Source organism: Pseudopodoces humilis, chromosome 2, assembly GCF_049639895.1.
Source record: "Pseudopodoces humilis isolate 2021_Gansu_Grassland_sample_001 chromosome 2, ASM4963989v1, whole genome shotgun sequence".
Classification (NCBI taxonomy): Eukaryota; Metazoa; Chordata; class Aves; order Passeriformes; family Paridae; genus Pseudopodoces; species Pseudopodoces humilis.
This window is the reverse complement of record NC_142201.1, coordinates 25,252,766-25,267,535: the sequence shown is the minus strand read 5'-3', so window position 1 is coordinate 25,267,535 and position 14,770 is coordinate 25,252,766. Positions and strand designations below refer to the sequence as shown.

Sequence of the window (14,770 nt, the reverse complement as noted above, 5' to 3'; positions counted from 1 at the left end):
TATATGTCGCATACTTCTAAGGTGATTTTTCAGAGAAATAAATCAAGAGAGGGAATAATTCAGAGAACTACTCATCACTAACACAACTAAGCAACAATTAAGCTTGTCCATTTGAAACTCCTAATGGTTCTCAGAATATAGCCCTGTCCAAATTCAGATTACTGTAGTTAATTCACATATCACAAGAGCATTTGTAATCCAGGATAACTCTAGGATAAATTTTCATGAGAATTGTACTGGACACGATTTTTAAAAGTGTATTCTTGACTAACTGCTTACACCTGAAATTACAGCTTTACTCCCTCCCAACTGCTCCACCAACTACTATGATTTGCTAAATGGACAAAACTCCTTACTAAAAGACAACTGCAAGCCATTCCCGCTGAGCCCTTGAGGAGCTTCGTCTAACTTGGTCCCTGGACTCACTTATTTGTGACCTCTATTTAAAAAAGCTCCAGAGTTGACTACAAATTTTGAAGTTACAAAGAAGGGGAAGACTGATAATAATTAGATGAGGCTGAGATTCACTGCATGCTGTCAACACTGTAGGTGGAAAAATCTTGTATTTTTTCCACCTGGAGGGTAACAAGGGAGAAGCAGCAGCCTGTACAGAAAATTCCCAGGTCCTTCAGTTAGTTCCTTGGCCTCACTCCAAAAGGAAGGAATGAACTTACTCAACAGCCTGGTCCCTCATCCTGAATTGTGTGCAAGTTGACAAACTCACAGTCAATGAGAGCAAAGGCTGCTGACAGATACTAATGAAGAGTAAGTATATGTGAAAACCAGAGCTGTCAGCAGCCCTTGGCCATTATTTTCAGAAAAGGAACAGCAACCAAGACTGCAGAGGGTTTCATGCCATATTCGAGTCCAAGTGCAAAAAACAAACTGTGATGCTGGATAAACTGCTGATTAAAATAAAATCTTTTTTGGGATGTTTTTTTACATCACTGAGCAAGAAATGAAAAACATAAAAGTTGCACTGATCTCTGCTTCCTGCTTTAGAAGATGTAATGGCTCCAAAATAAAATTAAATAAGTAAATACAAGAGCTAGCTTTAGTCAGGAAGTGCTGGAAATCTTACAATAAACTTTGATACTTTTAGCTTAGGTTGCTTCTGCACGAGGCCATGTGTGTTCAACCTTTTCAGGTAAGCTTAACCTCTGAGGTTAATTTGAAGATCATGTGGGATTTCATTAAACAATGTAAGCATACACCATAAGAGGAAATACTGCAAACTGTTAAACACGACTTCAGCAGAACTAAATAGATTGCAACAGCACATGGGATTGGCAACTTCTCGGAAGAACAATGAAGAAGATAAAGGGAGTAAATAAAGCTACATCCTGCCTCTAGGACTGGTTCTGCCCAGAGAGTAAATATCTACTTGTTGACAATTCTCCATGTGGAAAAGCAAAAGTATAAGAAAAGCAAGTTATTTTTACTCTAAATTCTTGAGGCAGAGTCTCTCAGATTATTGATCAGGGCAACTTTTTTTTTTTTTCACTATTGCATTATTTTTTTTCATATATTCTTCAGTGGCCATGAAAGCAGGAAAAATATAAATTCCTACTAGCTCACTGCCTATTATGGTGTAATGTCATATATAGCTACTCCCTCTAATTGAATGGGCTTTTCAAATAGCACTAATGGTCAAGAAGACATTTTTCCCCCATTTCAAGAGTCAAAGGCACAGTCAGATTTAACTTTCTGAGGTTAAATCTGAAGCACAGCCAAGTTTAACTTTCATTTTACATGTACTGAAGTAATGGAATTATTTTTCACATTTTTTTCCTCCATTCACATGTGTAACCCTTAACACCACACAACAGCCCTTAGAATATGTCTGTTCCCTGTAAGAAAACTCAAAGACAGCTTAAATCTCAGCAAACAGGGGAAAAGAGAGGCTGTAAAGGTCCAAGGGAGCAGGCTCACAGAGTTCAGTGTGCATCTATGGAAGAGCAGCCTAGAGGTACAGCCTTGTGTTGCCCTCAGTTCTGTGTGCCTGTCTCTTGCTCATTAGAGAGACTCTCAAAGTCTTTGTTTTCTTGGAAGAATCATCATCCAGGAGCCTAAAAGTGGTGGTCTGTATTGCAGTATCCCAAAATGTTTTCCTTCCTTATCATGCACACAGGTGGAAAAGTAACATTCTTTCCTCTGAATTAAGGCACAAATATTTGGAAATAGTAACTTTGCCAACAGTGCAATTCAGAATGTTGTAGTTGTATTGAAATCACTTTTTTTAACACAAAAAATAGGACATAATAAGAAATTTCAGGAGTCTTGAGTGAGACCAATCTCACAAATTTGCTAATAATGTCATGCTTTTTAGATACTTCTATCACAGCATGCATCCTACTGTATTGTAAAATACACTTCTCAAATAATGCATTTCCTCCACTTTTACTTTTTAACACAAAGAATAAAAACTTTTAGAGTTAAAAAAAACAACAAAAAAGTGTTTAAAAAAAAGGAATCTAAAGTCCATCAGGTTTATAGGACAGGTCAATACAGACACTTAAGTGAAGGAAGAAATACATTTGCCAGTGTTGCTGAATTGGTATCTGAATTTTAATAACCTCTTTATCAAAAAACATATTCTGAACACATATCCCTATTAAATTGTATGATGATGCTCTTAAAATTATTTCAGGAAAGAAACAGTTCACTTTTGATGGACATCCCACTTGGGACCTTTCCTGTCTTTACAAGGATGTCAGCTGTGACCGGTTTTGCTGATGTGCTCACTTTTCACCAAGTAATTTGTCTGAGCCAAATAAATCAATTACGTACATCACAGTTATTAAATGGTAATAAGTTTGAGAAATGCTATCTGGAAAAAAAAAAAGTCTATAAAAACCTTCTATGAAAATTTAAATACCTGATGTTTTACTTCCTTTAGAAAAAGGTGTTTTAAATACAACCCAAATACTACCATTTACCACTCAGACTCTCCAATGATGTGTTTTTTATGACAGTGTGTATTTTCAAGAATCAATGAGCTAGGAAAGTTTATATTAAAACTCTTGAAATACATGGGATTTTTTGGCACATATAAAACATGTTTAAAATCCTCCCAAGAGCACAGCCCCAAGCCACACACCTTACACACCCCTGACTTAGCAGACTACACAGGTCTGTTTACATTTACATTTGCATTACAACCGGAGTTATTAAAAGTTAAGCCGACTTACCCTGCGCTACAAAGTCCAGCCATGAACACCATTCTGAGAAAAAATAATAACTCTTCATTTCTGCTACTGAAATTCCTCTCTGATTCATCATCAGAGAAGAAAGAGGTCCACTTTTCCCTTCTCCTGCTCAGAACAAACTGTCCCAAGAGGGTAAGAGCTTTTGTATTACCTGAACTTTGTTCCATAAATACAACAGGTGGCACAAGATGACTTCACAAATATATTTTCCCCCACTAATGCCATTGTTCTTGTAATTATCTTTTTAATTATAGTGTTCTCCCCTCATGACCCCACCCTGAATATTTACAGACTGCTGATACACCCAGAGTCTGATACTGCATATATTAGCATAAGCCCTTAGCATATTTTTGCTCATGTTAGGCTTTAACAAGGCAAAGCAGAACTGTTTTTCATGCAGATATTCACAATGCTATCTGGAACTAGTCATATTGAATTGCTCACTCACAGGTGAACTGAATTGCTCACAGTCATATTGAATTGCTCACTCACTATCACTTCTGCTATAGATTCACATCTAACTCTTTTTTCCATCTTTCTGATCCAAAAAGTGCAAGAACATTTCAAGCAGGACAGGTCAATCAAAGTCTCAAGCACAGAAACCCAAAATCTCAAATGAATTCCTTTTAAACACCTTTATGCAGCCAGCAAACAAAGGCATGAAAGCAGCAAACAGTAAACAAGCCCCACACACCTGGACCTATCTAGTGTGGGGACTAACAGTAATGAAATTGTTTTGGCAGACTTTAACACTGACCAGAAATGTCAGTGTTTGCACAGGGTCCAGGCAGGCTTTGACTGCACTGAAGTCTTCAGGTACTTAAATATTTCTGCTATTTTTGTGTGTTCATTCTGACATTTCCTGCATCCACACATTTTGCTAGCCTGCCCATAAGCTAACTCCTTCTCCCCTTACAAAAATGCCCAATATCCAACAGAAATACTCATACAGCTTCAGGAAAATATGTACCCCATCTGCATCCCCTTGGCTGATAGAGATGATGCAGAAGTGCTTTTCCTCTAGACTCTTCTTCACTCTTTGTGGTAGATTATTCATGTCATGGATTAACCAAATTCTGTCTGACTCACTACAAAACCTATTAGTATGAGACCCCCACATTACAGAGCTGCTCACTGTACCTTTTCACAGAACTTCTTTGGATTGGAAGGACTCTGTGACACGGACAGTCTTCTCAGCCATGCATTCATCACACTCCTAGAACTACACACGAAAGCAAACTGCCCTAAATCTCCAGTCAGTCATCTTTGCCAGAAAACCAACCTGAATCCACAGTGAAAAGATGCAGACTACAGGATGCCTCCAAAGATACTCCCCGTCCATACCATGTGCAGCACAGACTGAAGACAGATGTCTCTGGCATCTCCACTTGCCAGACTTGTTCTACAGCTCTCTGATCGAGCTGACCTACTGTTCCCATTTGCTTAGAGAGAAGAGGGAGACTCAAAGCACCGTCTGTGAGCACTACGCTGGGATGCCCATCACAAAGAGCCACAGCACATCAGCACCCTGGAAAACCTCCTCTGCTGATGGGTGTCTCCAGAGAAAACTGCTCAGAGCCACAGCTTCCCAGGGCTGAAATCCTCCCCAAACCCACAAGTGCTGTCCCACCTGCTTGCAGTCAGAGGTGAAGAAGCACACAGAAGATACAGAGTCAGGGATGGATTCAGAAAACGTGATGCTGTGTCACAGCAGTCACTGTTCCAGCCTGGGCCCAAACACCTGCATTCCAAAGAGCAAGTGGCACCAGAGCTAAGGGTGAGCAGATAAAGGCAACACAGCCTGCCCTGAGTAAAAGACACCTGCAGAGAACACTGCAACGAAGATTAGGCCAAGGAGGACAGATTCAACTGTCACCAAGCTGTAAGTAAATAAAGCCTGCTTTGTTAAAATGAAAATAAAACAAAGGTGGATTTGATGAAGTAAGATGACTCTGGAAGCCAGCCCAGCTTCCCTTATTAAGGTAAATAAAGTAATGCAAAATCAATATATAAACTAGAACATTTATTGTTCAGTTAAAAGTTTCTATATTCTATATTAAAGATTTTAATGTGCAGGGCAAAGATGAAGTGACAGCAAAGCAAACATGCTCTCAGCAATTTCCAGAGATGCTAATGAAGAGAGAACAAAGCTTTGTGAGACTTGGGACAACAGGACAGAGCGGCTCAATTTTGTCATAGGAGAAGAGAGGTGCATACATTATGGGATTCATGGAATCACAAGCACATTTACTTTGGAAATACATTCTGCCAAAATTGTGATTTCACCCAGCATAGCTACAGGACAGAAATGTTCCCAGGCTGGAATATCTCTCCCTTTCTGCAATCTAAAACTTTGATCCACCTTTTGTGTAACATTTTGTTACACGGTGCCACTGAAAGCTGAGGTTTGCTAGCAGGAAGGCGGGAAAGCTTGTATCAGTCCAAAAGGCCATAAAACAGCTTTGACCAAAACAATGGAGTAATTCTTACTGGATATACAAGGTTAACATTGAAAGCCTGTAATTGCTTTCCTACTGTCAACATAAAATGGGTAACAGGAAGGAAAGGAAACAGAATTTTTGCATACTTGAAGGCTTCAAACAGAAAAGGCTGCCACATGATCAAAAAGAGTTTTGGAATAATAATAAAGATGGGTGGGAGACAGAACAGACAGCTTCCTACAGAATCTACTGTTTTCTGACTATACACACACCTCTAAATAGTGAAAGGAAGATGTAAGACATGATTGCATAGCATTACAAGGTTTATATTAAGGATCTTGGTCTAAAGGAAATTAGGCAGAAATTAGGAATATTATCTGTTAGAATGTATTCAATGTTTGAATGTATTCATTCAAAATTGCATTCAAAAATCCTGATTTTTCTTTACTGCTATTAACAGCAATTTACATCAAAACTTTTTCTAGTCTCAGCTGAATAGAATTGTTAGATTTCAATAATTTACTAGTAAGCACTCCTAAAAGTACCAAATCTTAGCCTCACAAATGCCCAGAACTGGTAAGTCAGGAAAGGTGAAATCTTTATATTTCATAAGTTATAAAAAAAGGTTTATTAAAAAAAAACCTTATAATTTTAATTCCAAACACAATAGATGACAAAAGATTCAGTGAGCATAGTCCAAATGAAAGTGTAAGAAAAGAATATCACCAGAAAGGCATTTTTCTCTTTGTATTTTTTTTTCTTAAGAGTAAATGTCAACATCAAAGAAAGGAACACTGAAAACCCTTGAAAATTAACAAAAGTAGCTTACTTTATGTTGATGTAGATTTCCAAATAAATTTAAAAAAAATAAAAAAAAAAGGTCAGGTTTTTTTAAAGATCATAATAGGTCACTGTACATAAAACAAAACAATAAAGTTTTAATTAATTACTGAAAAATCTACTTCATCATATCTTTGCCATCCAGGATTAACTTATTTCACAGAAAAAAAAAACAAAACAAAATGTAGGTTTACTAAACATAAAGATTATATAATTATCAGTCACACTAACACGTACTGTATGAAACAGATTTTGAGACTGAGTAAGTGGTGGCAAGTCCTAAATTTAGTATATTACAGATGTGATCAGAGGCTTCTTGACTTTTTGAGTACAGTTATAAATATTTTCTTCTGCATAAATAGGTATACTTTTCAGGAGAGGAATACTCAAGCAATGTTCTTCTAGAATTTAAAAGGAGGGCTGATGTAAAGCTTTCAAATCGATACACCTGGAAATGCAAGAAAAACACTGTATAAAGTTTTTCCTAGTATGTGACAGAGAGTAATTACTTTCATGAGTAATACCTGATACTGATAAAGATTTGTATATTTTAACTGTAACAGTTGCTGGATCCCTATATGAGTACACTTTCAGAAAAAAAAAACTGCTTGTGCTTGCAAGAATCATCAGTTGAAAAAAATCAGTAACACAAATCCCAGGCTGCTTACTGCTCATATTCAACTCACATGCTGCCCAAATTTAGGTGCAACATTCTGTGTGCACACACATCACACTATAGGATCATGTATACATTCACCTCACCAGAACATATTTGATGTGGGTTATTTCTTGAGTGCCTTCTGCCATGAGGGATTTGGAAGAATCTTTGTAGGATCCTAAAAGGACTTTCATGTCCTTCCCTTAAAAGGCGGCGTTGAGACATGGGTGTATCTTCACCAAACTATTCAGCAAAGGAAATGAAAGATCTCCTCTTTAGAATTACTGTCTTCTAACACACTGAAATATACTCTGATTTTGTTTTTAAATGTCAATGGAGTGTGAAATTTCTTTGTCAAATTCAGATGATACCAAAAATGATGAAAAGGCTGCAGTTGAAAGTCCTGGAAGAGGGTGCAGTGCAGTTATTTGTATTGTATATGCTTTTCTTCAGGAACCAATACCTAGTTCCACTAGAAAGGAAAAAGGAGGAATGGATAATGGACTGAAAATATCGAGATGCTTTCTGCATGAAGTTGCAACACCCTCTCAGTTCCTACCACGCTGCACCCAGCAGACAGGACATCTTGCTACAGCTTCAGTCTTCTTTTAGTGTGATCAGTATGCATAAAAAAGTCACAGCTCCTCACACAAGCAGGACAGACTAGCAAGTGACATCTCAAGAAAATAAAAAAAAAGGTGCAGAACTGTCTGGTCTTTAGTTTTTTATCCAAAACAACTATATCCAAACTAACAGTCCTGTGCTGTTTAGGATGAAGGAAAGCCCCCACAAAACATCCAGGTTGTTGATGCACTCCAGCCGCACAGGGAGATCCAATGCCAGAGTTCATCTCAAGCAGCTGGTACAATCACCTCCTTCTTCACATCCTTCTCCTTAACGTGAGAGATGTTTAGCTGTTGCAAAGAAACTTGCAAGGTTTCTCCTGAAGAAAGGCAAGTTGAATGTCTTTCTTTACAGTCTTGCTTGTAAGTTCTCAGCTCCGCACTCTGAAGACAGAAACCTCACACTGACGCTGCATTTCTACTTTGTCTCAAGCACCTGGTATCCTTCAGGGACAAGTGCTGTGCTCATGCCAGCAAATTAAAAGAAAATAGCATTGTGAATACAATGCTGTCAGTTAGAAACTCCTCTTCAGTTCATTTGCCCAAAGTTAGACTCCCACCATCAGTACAACTCCTCTTCCTCCCCCTGTATTTGCACAGAGCCCTTCAAAGGCAGAGCTTGTGTCCAGAGTATGTCAGCAGAGACGTCTTACGAGAAAAACCTGGGTCTTCCTGGGAGTTAACAAACAGCTAATAGGAAGGAAGGGAGGGGAAATGAATCCCAGTCTTTCTCAAAACATATCAGGAAACCCTACACTGTCTGCTCCCCCTGTCTCTTTCAGTGCAGGAGAGAGGAAATTGATAATGCTGCTTTACTTGGCAGTCAAGATTTTCCTCTCAATTCTGTTTAACTATGTCCTGTATGGCCACAGATCTGCCACAACCCATTATGCACATCATCCTGAAGAAGTATTTTAAAATATATGTATCATCTATTATTCTGAAAGCAAATTCAAAGAGACAATCTTTAAGTGACATTGAGGTAAATATTAAACAACTTATTACAAAATATTAGTTTGCATACACTGTGCTAACAGAGGAGAATAGTTGGAAAAGGTTCAACTTTCGACATGAAGTCATGAACAAATGTGACAATCTTAAAATTAAAAAATTAAGAACAGATGAGTTCCATGCAAATATCACTTTTTTCGCAAATTCATTATATCAAGCAGATGGACCACTGCATATTGCAGCTGTGCTACAAGTCCTGGACCAAAGGCTTTTCAAGCTTACTTAAATACCCAGAAATTCACAGGAAGGAAGGATGGGAACAGCCTAGTGGTGGATACACACTGCCCCTGTAGTATATACCCAGGGTTCAAACAGTAGAGGAACTGAGGTAAGTCACAGCATTGATATAAGGCAAAATTCTGTATTTTCTTGTGTTGCTTGTCACTGGGGGCACAAAGCAGTGATTCTGGCCAGATAAAGGGGAACAGCAACATCCACAAGGAGAACACTGCAACTTGCTCCTTGCTGAGTTTCCCAGTGGAGGCACCAAATGTGACCAGGAGATGCCTGTGGCCATTTTTCAGCCAGGGCTTCCCTCCTACCCAGCAGGATAACTACTTATTTGGGGCACATCGGGCTCATGACCTAAGGACCTGTTCTGACAAATCAAGTGGGATGAGGATGAGACCACACATCCTCCTTCAGCAGCCAAATCTCACTAGAAAATGAGGCAGATAGGATAAGAGAAAATGGCCTCAGGCTGCACCAGGGAGGTTTAGATTGAACACTAGAAAATATTTCTTCACAAAAACATTTGACAGGCACTGGATCAGACTGCCCAGGGAAGTGGTTCACCATCTCTGGAGGTATTTAAAAACACGTATATGTGACACTTTGGGACATGGTTTTGTTGTGGACATGCCAGTGTTGGGTTAATAGCTGGACTTGATCTTAAAGGTCTTTTCCAACCTAAATGGTTCTCTGATTCTATGAAAAGTGACTCTTTGTCACAGTGGTGTTTGGACTGTGTGATGACACCAATGGTGCATGGTGAAAACCTCACCAACAATTCATGCAGAGGATTATTACAAGGAAATGTTCTCCTTTCTTTCTTCACATATCAAATGCATGAAGAAGATTGATGACTTAAACTTGGTAAGTACCCACAATCCTACTGAAATCTAGCCATTAGCTACATCCCTGTCTGCAAACAAGCTTTTAATCTTCTTTCAAGCACTCAAATTTGTGCCTAGAAGCAAAGAAATTAATCACAACAATGGCTATGGTAGCGTGCAATCAGAAGGAAACAGATGGTGTAATGCACTGTTTTCCAAACAGCAGCAGCTTCTATCTCCAGGAAAATAATCTGAATATTTTCCCTTGATGCTGGCATTACTATAACAAAAGCTCCTATTTGAAGGACATCTCAGCTCTGTACAGCACCAGCAAATTATGCCAGGGTTTATAGACAGCAATATTTTTCGAGTATTAGTTGGCAGAACCAACTAGATTGCACCTATCTTCCCCCTCACATCACATAAACAGTAACATTCAGTGGGTAACACCCCTCCAATTATTTTTAAATAACTGCAGACAGCCTGATGGAGTCAACACAATTGTGGCAATGAAGTAGGGCTTATTTTCCTAATGCTTCATTTCCAGGTCTGTTTCTGAGCACAGGTGGAGTGTTGCACATTGACAAGAGAAGCAGCCACGCTCACTTACAGCTGTACGCTCTCTGATTCCTCCTTTGCCAGGGACTCTCAAAATACTTTAGAACAGTAACTTCAAGTTTTCTTTAATCATTAAATTAAGATGCCAGCACTTTCTTCACCTAAATGTTCCTACTACTTCTTTTGAGCTTTTTTTTTGCACAGGGGTCTTATCTTTACAGGATATCTCAAACACCCTACTGTGATTTTTCCTCCAAATCCTAACAATTATTTACAGGCTCTTCTTTACATCCTCACATTTCATAGAATGCTGAAAGATCCACATTAAGGAGCATGTATCCCTCCTAACTGTACAGAGCAGGAGGATCTGGCAGCAGAATCATCACTGTTCTAGTTTTTTCTAAATTTATTCCATTTCTCCACATTTCTTGCTATCTCCTGATAAGCCACTACCACTGGTTGGTGTTCCTCCTATTGTAGACCTTGTTTTTCAGTGACAAGAGTACATCTCACAGACAAGAAACATGGCAGCTCTCATGCACTTCAAGATCTCACCACACACACAGGGCGCAAGACTCCACCTGTGCAAGCTGTATCTTCCACCACACACTTTTTTCCCTGGAGTTCTGGCAGGAACTCCAGTATCAGAAGTGTCTTCACATCCCCAGTAACAACCCAGAGTACTGCAGGACTGATCTCTCATGAAGAACAAAAAATTCTCTGAAAATTGCATGGGGAACTTCATCTACCATACACTTATGCAGAGCTCAGAAATGTTTCTTGGATCAGTTTCTAAAAGCAAATATAAGGGCACCTACAAGCGATCTTGCCATGTGGATCTTCCAGCATCAGCACACTCACAGTAACAGTGGAAATGAAATGAGGGAGAAGAAAAGTGAATGTTGTTTATATTTTTCTCTTTAAATCATGTGTCATCGATTATGTCCTGCATACTTATTTATTTTGTTAACAGTCATATAAACAGAAAGAAAAATTGGACTCATGCTACATTATTGTACAAACTGATTGTCTTGCACATATTAAAATGTAATATACAAGTTCTAATCTGAAATGTAAGCTGTTTTATAGAATTGAACACCCACACACCATAACAAGTTAGTGCTGATTGTTATTATGCTTAGTCTGGAGCTTTTTTATAACCCTATCTAAGTGTTGAATTATGGCAAGTTGGTTGTGTTAATTTTTGAAATTGAAAACAGGTTGTCTAAGATTAATCCATGCCATAGGCCAGTCACTAGGCTAAAACAATAAAGAGTCAACTAGAGGCTGATTTTAAATGAAAAAGAAAATGTAGCTGAGATGTTAAAGACACAAAGCTTGATATTTTCACATCCACAAATTCCACAGGGTTCTTGTAGAGTGAAAATGCTGAGAAAACCTGTCTGGAAATCCAAGAAATAAACCATTATTCCATGGACATTCTAGATTCTTGAAATAGAAGAAAAGACCAAATCTTGCTTTTTCAATGTGGACAAGATTAATATAAAGTTTAGGTACAATTATTTGCCTTTATTATTTTTATGCTTGTTAGAATTGGACACGTGTGCTTATATTTCATTTTCAGACTACTCTAGCAGAACATTCTAGGAAAAAGTTCAAAAGGAGGTCCTGTCAAGTATTCTAGAGAATCTGTCATCTGAAAATACATTTAATAAAATACCATTACATGGCAGCAGAAGCTGGAGTGAGAAGAAATTTCAGAAATAGGTATATGAATGTAGATATATCTGAGTGAACAAAAAACCCACTGCAAACAAACTCAGTGTCTCATAAAAACATAGACAGCAATAAATATTCTTAATATTTTGATGTTGATTTATTAAGGGCTGGCAGTTTAAAGAATTATTTGGTATCACAAGAAATCTAGACTGGAACCCTGAATTAAGCTACAAGAGCAAGTTACAAGAGTGAATTAGGTTAGTTGTCCAAGCTTAATCCTAACTGGATGTATCTGCTCAGAGACAAACCATGATTGTAATAAGCATCAGATGAATATAAGTAGATCAGGATTGAGATAAATGGACAGCTTGCATTCTATTTATACTTGCACATTATGCTGCTGAGCCACTTCTGCCAGTCTTTCTTTACACCAGAAAGATCTCTCAAAAAAATTTAAACTAAAATAATTCCTAAACCTAATACAAAGTGTTTTGCAATTTAAATGTGCAAACAAAACATTGCAATATATAAGATGAGGGTTTTTATATTCTGGAAGTGTTAACACTTAACTGTCAAGACAACCAAAAGCTCTTAAAGCCTAACATCTGCCCCTCTAATTTAGGTAATCTTATATTGCATGTCTGAATCTCCTGAGGGTTAGCAATAAATGTGACCCGTCTCCAAATGAATAAGCTCCTTCACCATTAGCAATAGAAATAACTCTGAAAATCACAGTGGATCAGAAAAATAACTAGAGGAGAATGTCTCTTTGTGATCAGCCAAAGTGAGATTTAACATCTAACAAGACAGCACTTCTAGTTTGTCCTTTAATCTGAGTCCTTTCACTTTCGAAGGCAAATAGCAATCAATTTCAAAACTTCAGAGATGTTCTAGGAAAGAGTAAGGAAACTGCACATACACTGACAAAGAGAAGGAGGTCAGAACATGGGAAAAGCCTTATCAGTATCCAGCAACAGGTAAATGCCATGTGATATTGGAGCTAATTGTGCAACTGCCACCACCAGCTCACTCATTTACTTAAATTCTACCAGGTAAAATCACCTGGAAGGTGACAATTACAGTTGTGATGGAACAGATCTGTCAGAGGTATGAGGTCTACCTTTTTGGTCAGAAGTGAAAGCATGTGAAGAGGAATCTGCTCACATTGGAAGCTCCTGGGAATTATTTCAGTCCTAATCTAGATGTGAACCCCTGCCACAGTTCAGCACCTGACTGCTGCTGCTCTGTGAGCCCAATGCAAGGGAGGGAGGAGACCACAGCAGGTGGGGGCCTGTAGAGAATGGATTTTCACAGCAAGACAAGCAGAAAGAAAGTGATGGGAGACCTTTGGTGCCTGCCCACTATGGAGTCACTGCAAGAGGAAGCTGCTGATGATAATCAGATAAACCAATTAGCAGCAAAAAGAGGTGGCTTAAAATGGTTTATCAAATACTGTTTTATTGACTATGTCCTGTAAAGATATTGTTGCTTCAGGCTTATCAGGCCTTCCTTGTGCATACACCCTGAGGCACCGTGGTTGTTCCCATCATGTACCAGCTAACAGTCAAACTCAGGGACTCAGGGTAAGTAGCTGGCTTTATATATTGACTTATGCTAGTGAAAGCTCTGTTCAAAAATTACCTACATGTAATACCACATGTATATAGGCATATACATGCCTATGCAAACACACATGAATGTACAGAAATGAATAACACATGCAGTCAACAACACTGACTGGCTTTCCAGCAAACATCTCTGTGCAGAATGAGCTGCACAAAATCTGATGTTGGAAAAACTCTGGCTGGCTGACATTTAGGAATCTTTGATTATGCTCAAAATAGAATTCTTGTTCAAGGTATACAGCACTTTCCCATCAGGATGAGTTCTGGCAGAAGCAGACAGAGAAGGGGTTTGAATGCATTTACACTCTAGACAGACACTGCTGCTTTCCCCAACCGGATCTGCCGCATTTCAGATTAGCAAACAGCTCACTAATGAAACCTGCACTTCCTTAGCTTCTCCAAGGAGACAGAGCACCTGGGAACACATTTCTCAGTTATTCAAGAGGGGCTGATTTTGCTGAGGGCCAGGAAAATGCAAACTCCATGATTTTCAGAAGGTCATTTCCTGCAGATGATACCTTTGACAGCTATGAAACATTGTAAAGACTACTGCGGGATCAATGCCTCCAGACAGCTCCCAGCAGGGATGGGCCCTGGATACAGCTTCAGGTGTTCTCAATAATCTAATGTGTACAGAGGGAAATCACTGCTGAGCACCTACATCAACAGAGGATGTTGTCTTGCAGTGCTACCACAGGTCAGGAGCACACTTTTGGCCTTCGGTCTCTGCTATCCTAAACTTCCTTCCTCTGAAAAATTTTCTCTGTTGCCATGTGCTTTGGACCCAAGGGATCTAGTGCAGAGTTCTCACATCTTTTCTTATCAGACTTCAATCCTTTTCACAATCCTCTCTTAGTCTCTTCATGAATGGGCTATTAATAAAACGAGAGTTTTCAGTTGAGTGGCTGCTTTGAAATTCTTCTTCATGCACTGTTACACCAATTACAAATGTATGGCAGTAATCCACTCAGCACAGATGAAGCAGTGCTATTAATACTTTACAAAGCTTGTATGCAGCTGTAAGTAATACCTTTTAGGGACCTTTCAAAAATGTTGCAAAAATCCCTGGG

General features: G+C 38.7%; 1 protein-coding gene across 13 annotated transcripts in view; it reads right to left on the bottom strand.

Moving 5' to 3' along the window:
- MCF2L (MCF.2 cell line derived transforming sequence like) overlaps positions 1 to 14,770 on the bottom strand; it is a 155,919-nt gene that overhangs the window by 87,888 nt on the left and 53,261 nt on the right. For 2 of the 13 annotated variants that reach the window (XM_088051809.1, XM_088051811.1), the window contains exon 1: positions 7,253 to 8,418. The exons of 7 other annotated variants lie outside the window; for them this stretch is intronic. In XM_088051809.1, coding sequence (XP_087907935.1) covers positions 7,253 to 7,373 — 121 coding nt within the window. In that variant the 5' untranslated portion in view covers positions 7,374 to 8,418. Of the gene's footprint in view, positions 1 to 3,191; positions 3,211 to 4,491; positions 4,510 to 7,252; positions 8,420 to 14,770 lie in introns of those variants that run through there. 4 more of the 13 variants (XM_088051812.1, XM_014248725.2, XM_088051823.1 and 1 more) reach the window with 3 other exon arrangements.